The sequence below is a fragment of the Pristiophorus japonicus genome, chromosome 5 (genome assembly GCF_044704955.1).
Source record: "Pristiophorus japonicus isolate sPriJap1 chromosome 5, sPriJap1.hap1, whole genome shotgun sequence".
Lineage (NCBI taxonomy): Eukaryota > Metazoa > Chordata > Chondrichthyes > Pristiophoridae > Pristiophorus > Pristiophorus japonicus.
Genome location: NC_091981.1, coordinates 252,948,971 through 252,966,904, shown reverse-complemented (window position 1 = coordinate 252,966,904; position 17,934 = coordinate 252,948,971). Strand labels below are relative to the sequence as shown.

The 17,934-nt window shown below is 43.3% G+C and overlaps 1 protein-coding gene across 1 annotated transcript in view; it reads right to left on the bottom strand.

Moving 5' to 3' along the window:
- Positions 1-17,934, bottom strand: part of ccny (cyclin Y) — a 256,269-nt gene that overhangs the window by 17,246 nt on the left and 221,089 nt on the right. Inside the window, exons 5-7 of the mRNA XM_070880090.1 lie at positions 12,199-12,234; positions 12,038-12,095; positions 7,136-7,255 (exon numbers count right to left, since the gene is read on the bottom strand). Of these exons, the coding sequence (XP_070736191.1) occupies positions 7,136-7,255; positions 12,038-12,095; positions 12,199-12,234 (214 nt within the window). The remainder of the gene's footprint in view (positions 1-7,135; positions 7,256-12,037; positions 12,096-12,198; positions 12,235-17,934) is intronic.

Genomic DNA, 17,934 nt, shown 5'->3' with positions numbered 1-17,934 from the left:
ATGAAGTCCTCAAACGGCTAGAGAAGCACAGAGTACGAGTGTCTGCTCGTATTTGTAAATATGGAAAAAAATATATCCTGTGTCATGTATAAACATGAAAGTTATGTATGATGTTTGTTATGATGGCTTCTTCATTAAGGAGGGAGAAGTGTAATGTCTGTAAGCTTGTAATGCTTGTAGCGCCACACTGTGGATGTGGACGTATTGTGTACTGCAAGTGTAGGGTTAATAATAAACAGAACCAGGCAGATTTCCAGAGACTTCCGAGAGAGAGCTGCCTGCCATGTTGGAAGCTGTGTGTGCTTGTGCTCTGTGAAGATATCACAGCTTACTACTGTACAGGATAATTGGTCTATAGTTCCCCATTTTTTCTCTTCCTCATTTCTTAAATAGCAGGATTTATGTTTGCTATCTTCTAATCTTTGGGGACTGTTCTAGAATCTACAGAATTCTGGAAGATTAATACCAGCGCATACACAATCTCTGTAACTACCTTTTTTTATTACCCTGTGATGTCTGAAGTGTCCCCATTGCAGACTCACTTTAAGAAAGGTTGGCTATTCCATTAATAAAACATTTTAAATTCAAAGCGAACACAGACAAAACAAGATCAGTGATTCTAGTTCACAGATTCGTCTCTCCCTGGAGAATGCAAATGGGAGTTCTGAGCAATTAGACTGGGCCTTGAAACAAGAGTTATTGTACAACCTCTTTCTATGCACTGGGTAAAAGACTACGTAGCTAAATTGTACAAAATGAAAAACAAATAATTAATAAAAAGAGTCAGTCTCAAGCCCTGCCATGTCTAATAGAGTTTAGTAGGCATTAGGAACGGTAAATACTTCCCCTTAGTTAAGTCCCAGTTACTTAATAAAAAAAGTCACCAATTTGCCTGACAAGCATTCATTTTATTCCATAGAGGCCTGTATAAATTTCAGCGGCAGCAGCAGCCATCGTATTTTCTCAATCAGTGACTGCAGGACAAGTGCTAAAACTCCAGAGAAAACACGGGATTCCCTGGGCTTCCATCAACCCAGTGCATCCACTCTACTATTTAGCTGCTGAAATGGAGCAGAAAAGAAAGAAAGCAATGCATATATTTGGCACTTTTATCACATATTCTGGATGCATCAAAGCACTTTGCAATCAATGCATTACTTTAAAAAAAAAAGTTGTTATTATCGTTATGTCGGCAAATGCAGCAATCAAATTACACACAGCAAGGTCCCACAAACAGTAAAAAGATGAAGAGTTGGTGTGCTTTTGGTGGTGTGGGTTGAGGGAGTTGGCCTGAACACTGGGAGATCTCATTGCTCCTCTTCAAATACCACCACAGGACTGAGTAAGTCTGTACACTCAGCCAAAATACAGCACTTCCAACAATGCAGCACTTTCCCCATACTGCACTGAAATCCCAATCTCTCATCTCCTCCAGCCCTACAAACCGCTGAGATCACAGTTTTCCTTCAATTCTGCCCCTTGCACATCTCTGATTTCCATCTCCCCACCACGGACAACCATAAATTCAGCTGCCTCGGTTCTAAGCTCTGAAATTGCTTCCCTAAACCTCTCCCTCACTCGCCTCCTTAAAACCTACCTCTTTGAACCTCATTTTCCTACCATCTCTTTACGTGGATCAGTGTCAAATTTTGTAAGATTGCGTTCCTTGGGATGTTTTACAACATTTAACACAAATTGTTGTTGTTGTTACAGTATCGGTTTAGATTATATGCTTAAATCAGAAGTGAGGCTTCAACCCACAATCTTCTGACTCAGAAGTGAGAGTGATCGAAACTAAGCCGAGCTGAGACTAAGCAGAGAAGCCCTGTAAATGGGAATATTCATGCAAAGCAATAAAAGAAGTAAAAAACACGGAACAGGTATCTGGGACTTGGCTTAGAGGCAAATACTGACACTATAATTTCCCTGTTAACTAAAAACCCTTTTCAAGCTCTAAGCTAGTTCTGCTCGCACATTTTAGTTAATAGCAGTTTGATTTCATTTTGCAGTGTTGCTCATTGAATCACAAACATTACAATTCTATTAACATAAATCGCTGCATTTATGTGATAGCAGCCCAAATATATGAAGAAATATATATTTTATAAGGCTGGCAGAAGCCTCAATGGATCTTCGGCAGTTGCACTATCTTCAAACACTAGTACTTCAGCAGTCTGACCCCAGTTTACATGTAGCACACGGTTCAGGGACAAGCACAGCAGATAGTGACAGATATAACAAAGATCCTGATTCTGAGCCAAGACAGAGGAAGCAGGACCAGCTGATTGATTGATGCTGTGTTACCACAGCATCAGTTATTCACAACATGCAAAATGTTTTGTAAAAAAAAAATAGGGGCCGAAATTGCACCTTTCCGTGAGGCCCGTTAGCGCCTCCCGACTGTTCGCCTGGGGGCAGGCGGCGGAAGCAATCCACCCGGAAATGCCCCCGGAATGGCGGTGACGCAAACGGCTTTGCGCCACACCCCATAGTTTTTGATCCGGGCAGTAGCGCACACGGCGATGACGTCATCACCGTGCGCGGCAACTGCTTTTCGGCCCATGCCAACCCCTTTGACTATTATCTGAATGGTGACAGATGAGGAAAAGGGGAGGTGCAACGAGACCTGGGTGTCATGGTACATCAGTCATTGAAGGTTGGCATGTAGGTACAGCAGGTGGTTAAGAAAGCAAATGGCATGTTGGCTTTCATAGCGAGGGGATTTGAGTACAGGGGCAGGGAGGTGTTACTACAGTTGTACAGGGCCTTGGTGAGGCCACACCTGGAGTATTGTGTACAGTTTTGGTCTCCTAACTTGAGGAAGGACATTCTTGCTATTGAGGGAGTGCAGCGAAGGTTCACCAGACTGATTCCCGGGATGGCAGGACTGACATATCAAGAAAGACTGGATCAACTGGGCTTGTATTCACTGGAGTTCAGAAGAATGAGAGGGGATCTCATAGAAACATTTAAAATTCTGACGGGTTTAGACAGGTTAGATGCAGGAAGAATGTTCCCAATGTTGGGGAAGTCCAGAACCAGGGGTCACAGTCGAAGGATAAGGGGTAAGCTATTTAGGACCGAGATAAGGAGAAACTTCTTCACCCAGAGAGTGGTGAACCTGTGGAATTCTCTACCACAGGAGGTTGTTGAGGCTAATTCATTGAATATATTCAAAAATGAGTTAGATGTAGTCCTTACTACTAGGGGGATCAAGGGGTATGGCGAGAAAGCAGGAATGGGGTACTGAAGTTGCATGTTCAGCCATGAACTCATTGAATGGCAGTGCAGGCTCGAAGGGCCGAATGGCCTTTTCCTATTTTCTATGTTTCTATTTTGCAGTCAGTGGCACTCAGGATTCACTGCACTTACACATGCCCATAGACTTTCTATGGGCTTTTGCACTGTAACTTGCAGTAATTAAAGAGGCAAAACAGCATGCTGCGTTCTGCAGGTGATCTGGGACCTGCAGTAACAGGGCAAGCAACAGCGTGTCTCCTCAAATCAATATGACTGAAGAATTCTTACTGAGGCACGCAGACTCTAAACCAGGAAGTGAAGTTGGAATATTTAATTCAATGTTAAAATCATATACAGAAAGCAAAATAAAGATAGGGAAAGAAAGATGGGATTAAGAGAGAGATAGAGATAAAAGGGCCAGAAAGAAAAAGTAAATAAAAATATTTTTTTTATTTTTATTTTTTCTAATTTCCAACAATATAAAAATCTGAAGGAATGGAAGGTCACACTTGTGAAAGTGAATTTTCAGTGCCAGAGAGGTTGTTTGGCAGTAATTAAGACTTATCACACTGCTAAAAATTAAATTACACATGAATGGATAAGCCCTAAATTTTTTTGGCATGTTTAGTGGGTATCTAGCGGGTAAGTGCCCCAACATCCCGTCTTTCATGTGTTTGAATGCAGAGTCTCTTGGTGAGAAACTGTTAAGAGCGAAGCCTCTGGAGGAGCGGGGAAAATTGGACTTCCTGATTTCTGCGTTTAACTATGCAAGTACGGACGGCAGAAATTGCGGTCCAATTTGCTTCTTAATAACAGTGAGCACTGCTACCCTCAAGGTTATTTCTACCTCAAAATCCGGGCCAATATATTCAACACAGGCACAGATTCCACACGAGGGTGTAGCCTCAAACTTAGAAGAGAGGATGAAAAGACAATTTAGATTGAACTACTTTATGTAAAGGATGGTGAGTACATGGAATGGACTGCCAAGGGAGGCAGTAGGCGGCCATTGCATAGGCAAACTGGATGAGCTGTCGGAGTACACAAAGAAACATTTGACAAAGGCATATGGGAAGTATCGTGATATTTCCTAGATATTGAAACTAGCTAGATGGACGGCAATGATCTTTTGTGGTCCTATACATTCATTTTTTCCCAAGAAATAATCAAATAAGAGGCGGCGAGGCCTGGATAGCGGACTCGATTTTTCTCCTATCTGCAAGAATGCAGTATGGAAGCCTAATACAAGGGCAGAAAAATCAAGAGATAAAGCTGGGATAAAATAAAAGAAAACTATGCTCTGGCTACACAGTTTTGACCAATTCTACTGTATCATTATTGACAAAGAGAAATATTTTTCTAGACATTCGAGAAAAATAAGCAGAGTGCATATTTTGGAAAGCTGCAGAGCTCTGCGGAAAGACATAATTCAGCCTGTTTCAATGTTTTATTAGTACTTACAGGATAAAATGGACTCCCCAAATCATTCAGCACTAGTATTCATTTACCCAGTGACATCTGCCACACTCTCCAGATACTTTCTACAGGCTATTCGTAACTATCGCATGCATCATGCACATCGCCAAACACATGCTTGTAAGTGTTCTATTTTAACCGAATGTGTTAAAAGACACAAATCTCAATTCATTCTCGACAACTAACAACCTGTTCTAAAAACAGAACTGACTGCCTGATAGAAAAATATCCCTTGATGTCATTGAATAATGTTATGATGCCGGTTTTATTGTTTTGTGGACAGTACACAATCGGTGAGAGATGTTGTGAGGCATGCCTGTGATTGTCCTATGCTTCACAGACATCAAAAAATGTGCTCCAAGTGGGCTAAAGTTGGAAAAATAAAATATTCTAATTTTGACCCAATTCTGAGTGAAGATGATTTAGAACAGTCTGTCCTTTCAAAAAAGCTTTCAGTACAGAGCTTGGTGAGAGCGGGGTAAATCTGTTAAATTGAGTGGCTTGTTAAACGGGAATTTGGTGAGAGGGGGGATGTAATTTAAACCAAGAGGCAACAGTAAATAAGTAAATGTATAATTAATCAGTAATGAATTAGATCTAAGGAGATAAAATTAAAATTGATTAAGTAGATGATACCAACATTAATTAAATAAGAATCTGGTATGCATAAATAATAAATAGGAATAAGGGGATACTAAATTAAAAGCAGAAAAATACATTAAAATATTCATATAATGTAAGTAGATAGACGTTGAAGCAAAAGGATGGGCTAGCTGAGACCCGTTGCCACCAATTCCTGTGCATGTAGGAACTCCATGATGCTCTGTGCCCTGGATAACGTGTGCAGCAAGTGCCTCCAGTTGCTCGGACTTGAGCACAAGTTTTCTGAGCTTGAGGAGCAGCTGGAGTCAGCACAAGGCATACAGGAGGCTGCGAATCTCCTGGAGCGCACGTTCCAGGAGGTGGTCACCCTGCAACTACAGAGAGTTCAGGAGGATAGCAAGTGGATGGCCATCTGACAGGGTAGGAGGTGGTCGGCAGTGTGGAAATCCTCCGGGAATGTGGCACTCGCAAACCGGTTTTCAGTGTTGAATACTGATGAGGGTGACGACGCCTCGGGGGAGTGCAGTCTAGAGCACATCCATGGTACCATGGGGGAAAGGACTGCATTGTCCGTGAAGTGTAAAAATGCAGTGGTTATAAGGGATTCAATAGTCAGGGGGATAGACGGGCATTGGGACCAGTTCTGGGGCAGGAGGGAGCTGCACAAGATGGATGGGTTGCGCATCAACAGGGCTGGGATCAATCTTCCCCCTAAGATGTGCGGCTGCATTGGCACGCACCAATCGGCAGGTCCTGCCAGCGTGATGCTCGCACGGTGTGTTGCCTCCCTGATGCCAGGGTAAAGGGCATCACTGATCGAGTGCAGAACATTTTGCATGGGGAAGGGGGAACAACCAGAAGTCGTGGACCATTTTGGAACCAGTGATATAGGTAGGAAAAAAAACGTGGCATCGGTGGTCATGCCTTCAGCTGCCTGGGCCCTCAGCTCTGGAACTCCCTCCCTAAACCTCTCTACCTCTCTTTCCTCCTTTAAGACGCTCCTTAAATCCTACCTCTTTAAACAAACTTTTGGTCACCTGCCTTAATTTCGTCTTTTGTGGCTCAGTGTCAAATTTATTTGTTTTGTCTTATAACACTGCTGTGAAGCACCTTGGGACGTTTTACTATGGTAAAGGTGCTATATAAATCAAAGTTATTATTAGGAAAAGGGTTGCGGTCCTATAGACAGATTTTCAGGAGCTAGGGGACAGGTTAAAGAGCAGAAGCTCAAAGGCAGCAATCTCTGGACCACTCTCAGGGCCACATCATGGGGCATTGGGAACAGTTCTGGGGCAGGAGGGAGCTGTACAAGATGGACGGATTGCGCATCAACAGGGCTGGGACCAATCTTCACCCCAAGGTATGCGGCTGCATTGCCACGCACCAATCGGCAAGTCCCCTGCAGGTCGCTCACCAGCTGCCGCCACTGGAAACGTTACCAAAATGTAATACCTCACATTTATCGATCTTGAAATTAATTTGCCAACTTTATGCCCATTCCGCAAGTGCACCAGTGTCCCCCTGCAATTCATTGCAATCCTCTCCAGCACCGACCATCCCCCCCACCTGGTATCATCGACAAATCCAGAAACTGTGTTTTTGATTCCAAAGTCTAAATCGTTAATATAAATTATGAATATATAATCATTAATATAAATTGTGAACAGCAGTGTTCCCAGCACTACCCACCTTCTGCCACTGTGAATATTTACCCTTTGCTTTCTGTTGCAATGTATGTCAGTCAATTAGTTGGTCAACAGCAAGACTAAATATCAAATAAATTTATGAGGCTGAATAGCATTCAGTACATACTTACCAATGTGACAATAGCACATTCTGCAGTGAGCTGGGCTGCACTGAATAACGTTCGAACAAAACGATAAATCTGTTTCTGTTCTGGATCGTGTCGGTCATAGTCTGCTGGCATTTCGGTTTTCTTTGTCAAAAGAAAAGGAATTGTTATAAGAACATAAGAAATAGGAGCAGGAGTAGGTCATTCAGCCTTTCGAGCCTGCTCCTCAATTCAATAAGATCATGGTTGATCTTCCACCTCAACTCCACTTTGCTGCACTATCCCCATATCTCCTGATTCCGTTAATATCCAAAAATCTATCAATCTCTGTTTTGAATATACTCACGACTGAGCATCCACAGCCCTCTGGGATAGAGAATTCCAAAGATTCACCACCCTCTGAGTGAAGAAGTTTCTCCTCATCTTAGTCCTAAATGGCCAACCCCTAGTTCTAGATTCCCCTGTCAGGGGAAATATCCTTCCTGCATCTACCCTATCAAGCCATGTAAAGAATTTTATATCTTCCAATAAGATCACTTCTCATTCTTCTAAATTCTAGGGAATATAGGCCTCGTCTCCACAGTCTTCCCTCATAGAACAATCCCCCTATCCCAGGAATCAATCTGGTGAACCTTCGTTGCACTCCCTCTAAGGCAAGTATATCCTTCCTTAGGTAAGGAGACCAAAATTGTACACAGTACTCCAGGCGTGGTCTCACCAAGGCCCTATATAACTAGTATATAGCTATAGCCTGCCAAGCCGAAAATGACCATTTTATTCCTGCTCTCTGTTTTCTGTCCATTAACCAATCCTCAATCCATGGTAATATATTGCCCCCAATCCCATGAGCCCTAATTTTGTGTAATAACCTCTTGAATGCTTTCTGAAAATCCCTGTACACTACATCCATTGGTTCTCCCTTTATCTACCCTGCTAGTTACAATCTCAAAAATCTATGTGCATATCACAGCTCTGAATGGCTGCAGTGACTGCGTTTTACTAAGTTAAAGATGCTATATAAATACCAGTTGTTGTTATCCACATGAATGACTCTTGATAAATATTGGCACTAGTCCTTAAAATAAATTGCTCAAGCACCTTAACCTGCCCTGCAAGGGCCAAAATTAATACTCAGCTGTACAAATGCCAATCTAATCTCATGCGACCCAGGACTAACGAGTGCTTAACTTTTTCCTTTTCTTAAATGTGAGGTCAATTCATTTTTGCTAAATTTTACACTGCTGGTACAGTTGTAGAATTTGTTTATATAACCATATATAGATGGAATGGCATATTTTTAAGTACTGGTGTAGCAGCGTTATGTATTTCAGTAAGGATCTCCACAGACATCAATCTTGGTCCAAATGTTTTTGACCTGAGTCATAACCAATATGTTAACCATATGTAGTATAATACAAAGAAATGTTTTTCCAACATCCACATTGCAAACATTAGTTTAAGATGGATTATGTTGGGTACAGATTTTTAATTGGCTGCTCATCTTTACTTAATGCCTACATTCTCCTCACTTGTCTTATCCTCTCCCAAAAAAGAGCAGAATTTATATGCAGTTCATAAGAACATAAGAAATCGGAACAGGAGTAGGCCATACGGCCCCCTCAAGCCTGCTAAGCCATTCAATAAGACCATGGCTGATCTGATCATGGACTCAGCTCCAATTCCCTGCCCGCTCCCCATAACCCCCTATCGTTTAAGAAACTGTCTATTTCTGTCTTAAATTTATTCAATGTCCCAGCTTCCATAGCTCTCTGAGACAGCGAATTCCACAGATTTACAACCCTCAGAAGAAATTTCTCCTCATCTCAGTTTTAAACGGGCGGCCCCTTATTCTAAGATCATGGCCTTTAGTTGTAGTTTCCCCCCCATCAGCGGAAACATCCTCTCTGCATCCACCTTGTCAAGCCCCCTCATAATCTTATACGTTTCAATAAGATCACACCTCATTCTTCTAAATTCCAATGAGTAGAGGCCCAACCTACTCAACCTTTCCTCATAAGTCAACCCCCTCATCTCTGGAATCAACCTCGTGAACCTTCTCTGAACTGCATCCAAAGCAAGTATATCCTTTCGTAAATATAGAAACCAAAATTGCACGCAGTATTCCAGGTGTGGCCTCACCAATACACTGTACAGCTGTAGCAAGTCTTCCCTGCTTTTATACTCCATCCCCTTTGCAATAAAGGTCAAGATTCCATTGGCCTTCCTGATCACTTGCTGTACCTGCATACTATCCTTTTGTGTTTCATGCACAAGTACCCCCAGGTCCCGCTGTACTGCGGCACTTTGCAATCTTTCTCCATTCAAATAATAACTTGTTCTTTGATTTTTTTCTGCCAAAGTGCATGACCTCACACTCTCCAACATTATACTCCATCTGCCAAATGTTTTCCCACTCACTTAACCTGTCTATGTCATTTTGCACAAGTTTCATATCTTTGTTAACTTTGATCATAAACATATGTAAACTACATAGTATTGTATTTTAATGCTTCTTGCACGATACAAATATGTTTCAAACAGATATGATGAACCTCCTCCAGGTTCGTTTCCTGCCCTAATACCGCTTCTCCTAATGTTGCCGATTCGTGATGGATTATGGTCCCACTGGAAGTTCTCTAATTTTGTCTAGATAGAAACTAGATGGAAGGAGTCAGCATGGGAGGTGCGGGGTAGGTATCACAGTTCGTGCCCAATCCTGTCCTTGCCCAACATTCACCTGAAAGCACTTCCATAAGGATGACTGGTTAACCATTCATTAATTCAGGGTTATTAACAATAAAATCCCTAGTGTAACTCAAAACTAAAAAAAAAAAGGGACTTTCTATTTTTTTATGACTGTGATCTACTTCTTAGGCAGTCCCCCGGAGTCGACACTAATATGAGTTCTAAGGTGACTAATGACTCCTATGCAGGGTCGACAGTCTCTGTCACAGGTGGGGCAGGTGGTGGTTGAAGGGACGGGTGGGTGGGGTGCTTGATTTCTCATATGCTCCTTCCGCTGTTTGTACTTGGCTTCCGTGTGCAGAAGTGATTCAAAGTGTTCGGCGCCTTCTCGGATGCTTCTCCTCCACTTTAAGCGGTCTTGGGCCAGGGAGTTTTCAAGGAGACTTCGAGGGCATCTTTGAAGCATTTTCTCTACCCTCCTGGGGCTCGCTTGCTGTGATGGAGCTCGTAGAGGGCTATTTTCAGGAGTCTTGTATCAAGCATACGAACAATGTGGCCCGTCCATCAGCGCTGATCGAGCGTGATCAATGCCTCGATGCGCGGGATGTTGACCCAGAGAGAGAACACTGACGTCAGTACGCCTATCCTTCCAACAGTCAGCAGGGCACTTACCTACTGAGGCATCTAGAAAACTCCTAATTTCACTGAGGCATCTAGAAAACTCCTAATTTCACTGAAATAATGTATTGATGACATAATTAGGTGAATCGGTTCTTGCAGTGTAGTAGGATTCATGTTTTGCTCTTAGAGTGAGCGAGTTTCTAGCCATCCAGGATAGGGGGAAAGGAGGGCGTCAGCTGATGCGTTCCACTCACACCTTTGTACGATGTCTCGGTTATATCATTGGCTGAGATGGAGCGGGTTGCGTACTTGTGCTCAATGTGAGAATCCTGGGAAATCTCCATTTCCGGATTCTGTCTGCTAACTAACAAAGACTAATGAATGGTTATGAATTGTGGTTAAAGATTTCATTATGTAATTGTTGTACAGTGAATGATGATCCGTCGGTAATTATACCTTTGACCCCATTGTGAAATGCCCTGGGTAGTCTGGTTGGAGACATAGTAGAATCTAGCTCGTCTGGAAAAAGGCAAGCTAGATTCTCCAAAAGAGATAAGAGGTCATCAAAGTTGATGAGGTTAAGTCTGGCTTCTTCATCAAAATGGATGAGGGATTGCTAGCCGTGAGGTTTGAGAGCTTCAGCCTCAGCCGAGATAGCTAATTACCAAGGATGCCACATCTCGTTTAAGCTAAGCACTGCCATTGGCATAGTAACAAGCTGATAAAAGGGCTCCTGAAGTGAACAATAGATGATGACCTGGCCTGGACAGGCGGGGGACATTGGGTACGTGACATCCTTGCAATTGGACATTGGAAATTGGGTGTAAGCAGGTGATTGGGTTAACAGGACCCCACAAACTTTGCAGTGTAAAGAAAGTATAAGAAGACAATAAGGGAGTCAAGCGTTTTTGGGAGAGGGCAGGAACGTGGAGTTGAGGCCAAGATCAGATCAGCTATGATCTTACTGAATGGCACAGCAGGCTCAAAGGGCCAGGTGACCTACTCCTACTCCCATTTCTTATCTTCTTATATTCAAAGAGTGTAGAGGCATTTGGTCAGGGGCTTGGGACCATCTGACTCAAAGAAGGTACGGTCTTGAGTGTCACACTGATGGATGGTGGAGTCTGGAGCACGGGCTAGCGGGGCTAGTCATGTGGAGATCGCGACCTCTACCCAGGGCATAACACATTACTGTGCCTTGTTAATTACTGCTCAGATACTGTAGAGTATCAACTTTCGCTTATTGTGAATAAAGTACAATCCCTGCCACCAATAAGGGTCAAGTTGAATCTCTCTGAACTTATGAGTGAAAGGGTTGATTGGCCAGGACCCCGAAACACCATCAATTACGCTCTAATCAGGTGTGTGGTACTGGGAGATGGTGAAGGTCTGAAACCACAGAGGAATGGCTTCCTGGTTTGGGGGATGTGAAAAGCAGAACTCCATGCAAGAGAGCCAAGCCAATTTATTGTTCGTCTCTGTTGGGCAGTTCCTGTTATCCCTTCATCTGGATGTTACTATCACTATCTTGGGGAGTTGTGGGTACAACCTTACATCTTACTTATCCCCAAATTTGACCTTATTCAACACAAGAGTAAAAATAGACCAAAAGATACTTACCGACAAGGGGTGGAGCTTCTCGTCAAATATATCTAACAACATACGTCCATCTGAATCTCTGGGGGAAAAAAAGAGCAGAGATAGTGAGATTGATCTGTGAATAGGCAGTTAATATGGTGCCAGTAATAGTTCAAATGAATAGCTTTAGAATACCAACATACCTGTTTCTGATGTGGTAGTATATTGCAAGAGCTACACTGTAAAGAAAAATGAGTATTAGCGTCAGTCTTGGAGAACATCAATGGTATTTAACTGTAGATAACACATACCATTTCCTGCTTATCAACTGCAAACTGAACCTGATGAGAGACAGTAGAAACATAGAAATTTACAGCCCATCATGTCTGCGCCGGCCAACAAAGAGCCGTACGACCCCTGGTCAGCAGCCCTAAAGGTTACATATAAACCTCTGAACAATGACGGAAAGGCACGAAAGTACCATAAATTAGCAATCTTGCTCAGAATTACCATAAAGTTGGGTGGTGTGAAAGCAGGGGAAAAAGAGTTACTCTGCCGCAGTAGAGGATGCTCGTCAGAGATCAGGACTAAGACACATTGTTGGAAATCCTTTGATGAACTAGCTGGTAATGTCTGGTTTTATTCTAAACCAGATTCCAAGTCTGCACAGAATTATCTGATCTCAGCCAGGGTAGCTGTGCAGTATTACAACTGTCTCAGAACCTCTAAGCCAACAATGGTTCCTGGTCACTATTTAGTAACCCTGTTGGAAAGTATGGTTATTGAGTGGTTCCAAGAGGATGTCCTGCACAGTTGAATGTGTCACTACTCACTATCTAGGCGCTTTGCTGGATAGAGCAGGGGAAGCTAACTCTGTATCTGGTCCCTACTATGTCTGACTCACAGGGCTGGAAATTTGCTGCGATAACACCCCTCGCGAAGGTCGGAACAGGGGTGGTAAAGGGTTGGCAGCCGCGAGCACTGGCATTCGCGCTGCTCGGCAACTTCAGTGTGCCGGGACCGGCGGTGCAGAGGAGTAACGCCCGGGAGCATCTCGCCGGTGTACAACGTCCACGGTATCAATCCGCTTTAAAAATTTGTTTTGCACTGAACCCGTAGCGCCCCGTAGTGAGACCGCCAGAGAAAGCTGGTGTGCAGAGCTGTCCCAGCGACAGTGAGGGAAGGAATGACTACATGAGGTAAGTGTGATTGTTTTTTAAAAAATCTTTTTTCGAGTTAAATTTATTTGGGGTGACTAATATATAGAGAATGTTTTGTGCGTTTTTTGTTTTGATTTTTTTTTTTGTTTCAGGGAGGCCTCTCTTGGGGTGCTACAAAGCCGGTTCTTTAGCACAGGATATTCAGTTGCTGACCCGGCCTAACGCCCTAAGATAAGTGTGGAAACGCTTCCACTCCACTGTCAGGGCACAGCTGCTCAATTTTTTGGCTGCCGACGCAAACTATTTTCCGGCATCAAATATATCCACCGCCTGACATTTACGCCTCAAAAAACCATCAACCTAACTTCCAGCCCATAGTACTTGATGGTTAACACACAATCACATAAGTAAAATGTCCCAGCTTCTAGCAAGAAATACATTACAGAAAAATAAATTTGAATCCTTGTAATGCAGTTGCAATCAGTCCTGGGTATTAACACCATGAAGCCCTAAAATTGAGACACTTTGTTCCCAGTGCAAAATCTCGTTCAATGGAAGAACTGGGTGTCGAGGTCAGCAAGCCCAATTTTTATTACTGCCAATGTTCCAGCCACTGATTTTAATAACCAGACAGAAATCTCTGATCTGTGCCCGTAGGCAAAACTTTGCAACTTCAAATTTTGAACGTCTATTTTCCTTCTCAAAGAAAACTTCCAACATGTACAGCCTTGTATCATTGCACCAATAACTGAAAATAGCAACCTGTATCCAAAACTAGGCCCAAGATAAGCTTGTCTGCGTCAAATGAGTACCAGCAACACACTTAATTCTGCCCCACAATTTATCGTAAAGATTTCAGTTCTCGGTCAATTCCTGCATCAATTGGATCCTGAACAAACGCAACACCATCTCAAATTTTGCACATTGTGAAAAGAATGATTTGATTGAAGATCTGGCTCAGAGTTTGGAGATTTGAGTGAAAGGGGTTAACATCACATTTTGTTGATTTGCAACATTGAGATTTTACAGCAAGATTGGTAGCACATCATTTTCACAAATATTCCACTGTTTAAACCCCAATGCTGCAATTTCCTTGAATAAAGCAGGCAGGCGGAGGGAGAGCCACAATAACATTAGAGTCACAGCAGAGATTTTATACTTCAAAGAAAACACTGGCTCTGAATTCCACAGGGTTTCTCCTGGTTTCTCACTGTGACTCCAGCATAGCCCACAGGGAAGTGGTGTAAATGACCATTTTCAGCCATTTTCCTGGGATGCTTCTGCCGGTCTCCTGCTGAAGGTACGGCAGGAGACCTGGAGAAACCCATGGCATTTCAAGGCCATCTTCTCCAGCAGAATAGCAGAAAGCAAAATATAGTGGTAAAAGCATTTTAATCTGGGGTCTGGAGGTTCAAACAGCATTTAAAGTAAAGGGCTGCTTATTGTCTTATTGGAGACCTTGAGTTCATGTACAGATAAATTGGCCTATTTCAGACCTGTATGCAGGAGTTTTCAGTTCCCGGTCTCTGCATTACGGTTCTCTGCTCACACACACAGTCTTCTCCAGATACAGCAGGAGCGGCGAGAGATTGTGGAGGGATGTGATCGGGGCCCAGGGGAGGCGTGAGTTTTGGGGCCAGTGCCCAGGGGCAGCACGGGCCAGCCCACACTGCGATATGTGTGCGCACTAGGTCTGTGCAGCAGAGCTGGTCTCCAGTCGTCTTGGATAACCGTTGGCACTGGACCAAAACCTAGCTCTGTCAAGCCCGTGTGGTGGCTGGTGTTAAAAAAATCCACGCACAGGCATCTTCCACCCTTCAGGATGTAGTTCAGGACCTGGAGTATTAGGTCCTTCATTGAAACACCTGTGAACTCATCCTTTTTTTTTAAAGCGGGAAGCAAGTCATCCTCATTTCGAGGGACTGCCTATGATGAAAGTAAAGGGGATGGATAGTTTCAATCAAATCCCAACATTTTACTGCGCTGATGAGGCTTCTTGTTGATATTCTGGGAATTTTAAGTGGAGGATAACATTTCATAGAACCACGTCAGGACTGGAAGTGCTATGCTTTACTAAAGTTATTGCTCACAGTATCAGAGATTGCTGGGTGGCACCCCAACTCCATTGTGCGCCCAGCTTAAGCCGTTCAAGCAAAAGCAAACAGAGGGGAAAAAAATCAGATCTCCAATTTCATGTGCCTCGTGGCATGTGCACTGTATGCAATTTGGTGTAAACTTAATTCGGTTTTTCTTGACATTAGCAATGACACCAATCAGGGGAATTCAGAGCATTGCTCATTCTCATGACTGGCAAGCAGAGTATTCCAGAGAGATGGCTCAAGGTTGCATCACTCTTCCGGTCTGAGGAATGATAGGACCAGCAAAGTGTGTATGTGCGCGTGGTGTGCGTGGGGGGGGGGGGGGGGAGGGGAAGGGCAACAACAGATTGGCTGTGCAAATTGTTAGCTGTGCAAATTGTTAGCTGCATTCTTACATCCAGGCTGTTGACCAAGAGCAGAATTCACCTCTCTTGCCCTCTTGGATACAGCATTGCATCTGCACATGCCCAATGACAGGAGAATAACTGGGGAGGGAGGCGGGGGCGGGGGAGGAAGAGAAGGGTCTGCATGTTCTCCTAGGAGTATCCCAAAATGAAAAGAAAATCTATTTCTAAAGCCTTACTTTATTCGGGTTACCATCTTGAATGCATTTGGTAGACAGTTTATAAGACAGCAGATGCTTCACATTGAGTGGTTTCACTGATGGGTGCGAGTTATGGCAGGGATTAACAGTATGAGGTGTGATTTCCGTAAGGATTTCACATACCGAGAATTTCCAAAAAGAAGCAGCCCATGCCTTGCGTCAAGACCAAGAAGATCATTGATATTATATAGAAATTGCATCTGAACCAGCTACCCCAATTTTCTCTCAGCAGCAAGGATCTAACCTTACTGTCCTGAATAAATAGAACTCCATAAGATCAGTGAGGTGAATGCAGTGACACACAATTTAAAGGTTAAAGATGATGTGATTTTCACTTTTTCTCCCTGGCTGGGTTCTTGTGTCAATTTTTTCGTTGAGACCATTGTTGTTCGTTTTATCCCATCCTCTCAGTCTCCCCACCCCATCACATGCTCAACTCCCCAGCCAAGTGAAAATTAAATAAATAAAACCTCAAAGACCTCCAAGTGATGCTTACAGAGCAGTAATAAGAACATAAGAATTAGGAACAGGAGTAGGCCATCTAGCCCCTCGAGCCTGCTCCGCCATTCAATAAGATCATGGCTGGTTAGGAACTGTTGGCTTGCCAGTCCCCTCAGGTGAGGAATGATTTGAAGCACGGAGTGCAAGACATCAATTAAGTGGCAATTAGAAAAAAAAGTTTCTTATTCACCAGAGCTACAAGCGTACTGCTGTAAAAGGGGCACAATGCTAATAATGAAGGATAAAGGCAGCATTTGAACTCCTGACTATCCAACCAGTGGACTTGGTTTGATTGGGCCACTGCACTCATTGCACTCCAGGCCGTGTACAGCAGATGGCACCCTTTACTGTTAGAATTAGCTTGTGTATCTAAGCAACAAAGATAACAATGGCTGAAGTTAAGAAATGTTGCCACACATCTCAAAGCAGATGCATTGGAGAGGGGAACTGTTTAGAACATGGAGTATCCTTTTACAGACATTCAAAATACCATGCACCCATACTGTATATAATGCATCATTAACTCAGAGTATTCTCACCATGTCTTGAATACTGAACTGCACAGAAACCTGTACCTTTAACATAGAGAAACAGCCATCTGAGTCCCTCACATTTGGTGTTTGAGGTATTGGGGGCGCGGGGAAGAGATGATGAGAAGGGTTTAAAGTGGTTATCATGGAAAAAAAGAGGCTTGGAGTCATCCCTTCCATCCAAGATGGCCTTGGAATAGTGGACCTTTTTCCCCCAAGGAGAGTGAAGCATGGTTACTCTTATAGCCAGATTTAGCTTGACTGTCAATGGATAGGCCAGTTGTGCACCAGTATAATTTAGAGGATTACACCCCTAGGAACTGTGGCACATTAAATCCAGAGGTGCTCAATCAGTAAAGCACAAAATCCTTGCCGACAGGACTTGGAGTTAATATTCGACAAGTGCCTCTCCGCATTGACCATTCTTCACATGACATCAGCCGTGTTGTTCAATAGCTGCACAATCAGAAGTGTCCACATCAGACAAATCCTTGCAGTGAGATTTTCAATCACAAACTGATCACCAAACTGTTGCCTCACTCCTAAAACATACACATGGTTAAAAGCAACATGGTTCTCGTCCTGCAAAATTCAAACCAGAAAATCCAGTGTCATTAAATTATAACAGAACATAGAAATGGAGTCGCAGGAGGTGAAATCACCAATGTATTTTGTTGGACCGATTCCATCTTCTGCCTGTCCTCACCCACGTTTCACCTCGCCTCAAACTACAAGCTGGTGTGAGTCAACATACAGTTAGCTCATCAGAATTCTGAATGTGCTACTATTTAAAACTAATCTCTTCAGGTCAGACAAGGACAGTGCAGGTGCACGCAAGGGACAGAGGCAGGCTGGAGGGTGGAGTTAGAGAATGCTGGACTGGTGGGCAAGTGGATGAAAGGCCTTGGTGCAGCATTGAGACTCAGTCCTGCTCCTCCAATGTTTTGCACACGTCAATCCCCATGATTTGTCAGGGGAAGGTCGTGCCTGACTAACTTGATTGAATTTTGAGAGTAGGTAACCAGGAGGGTCAATAAGGGCATAT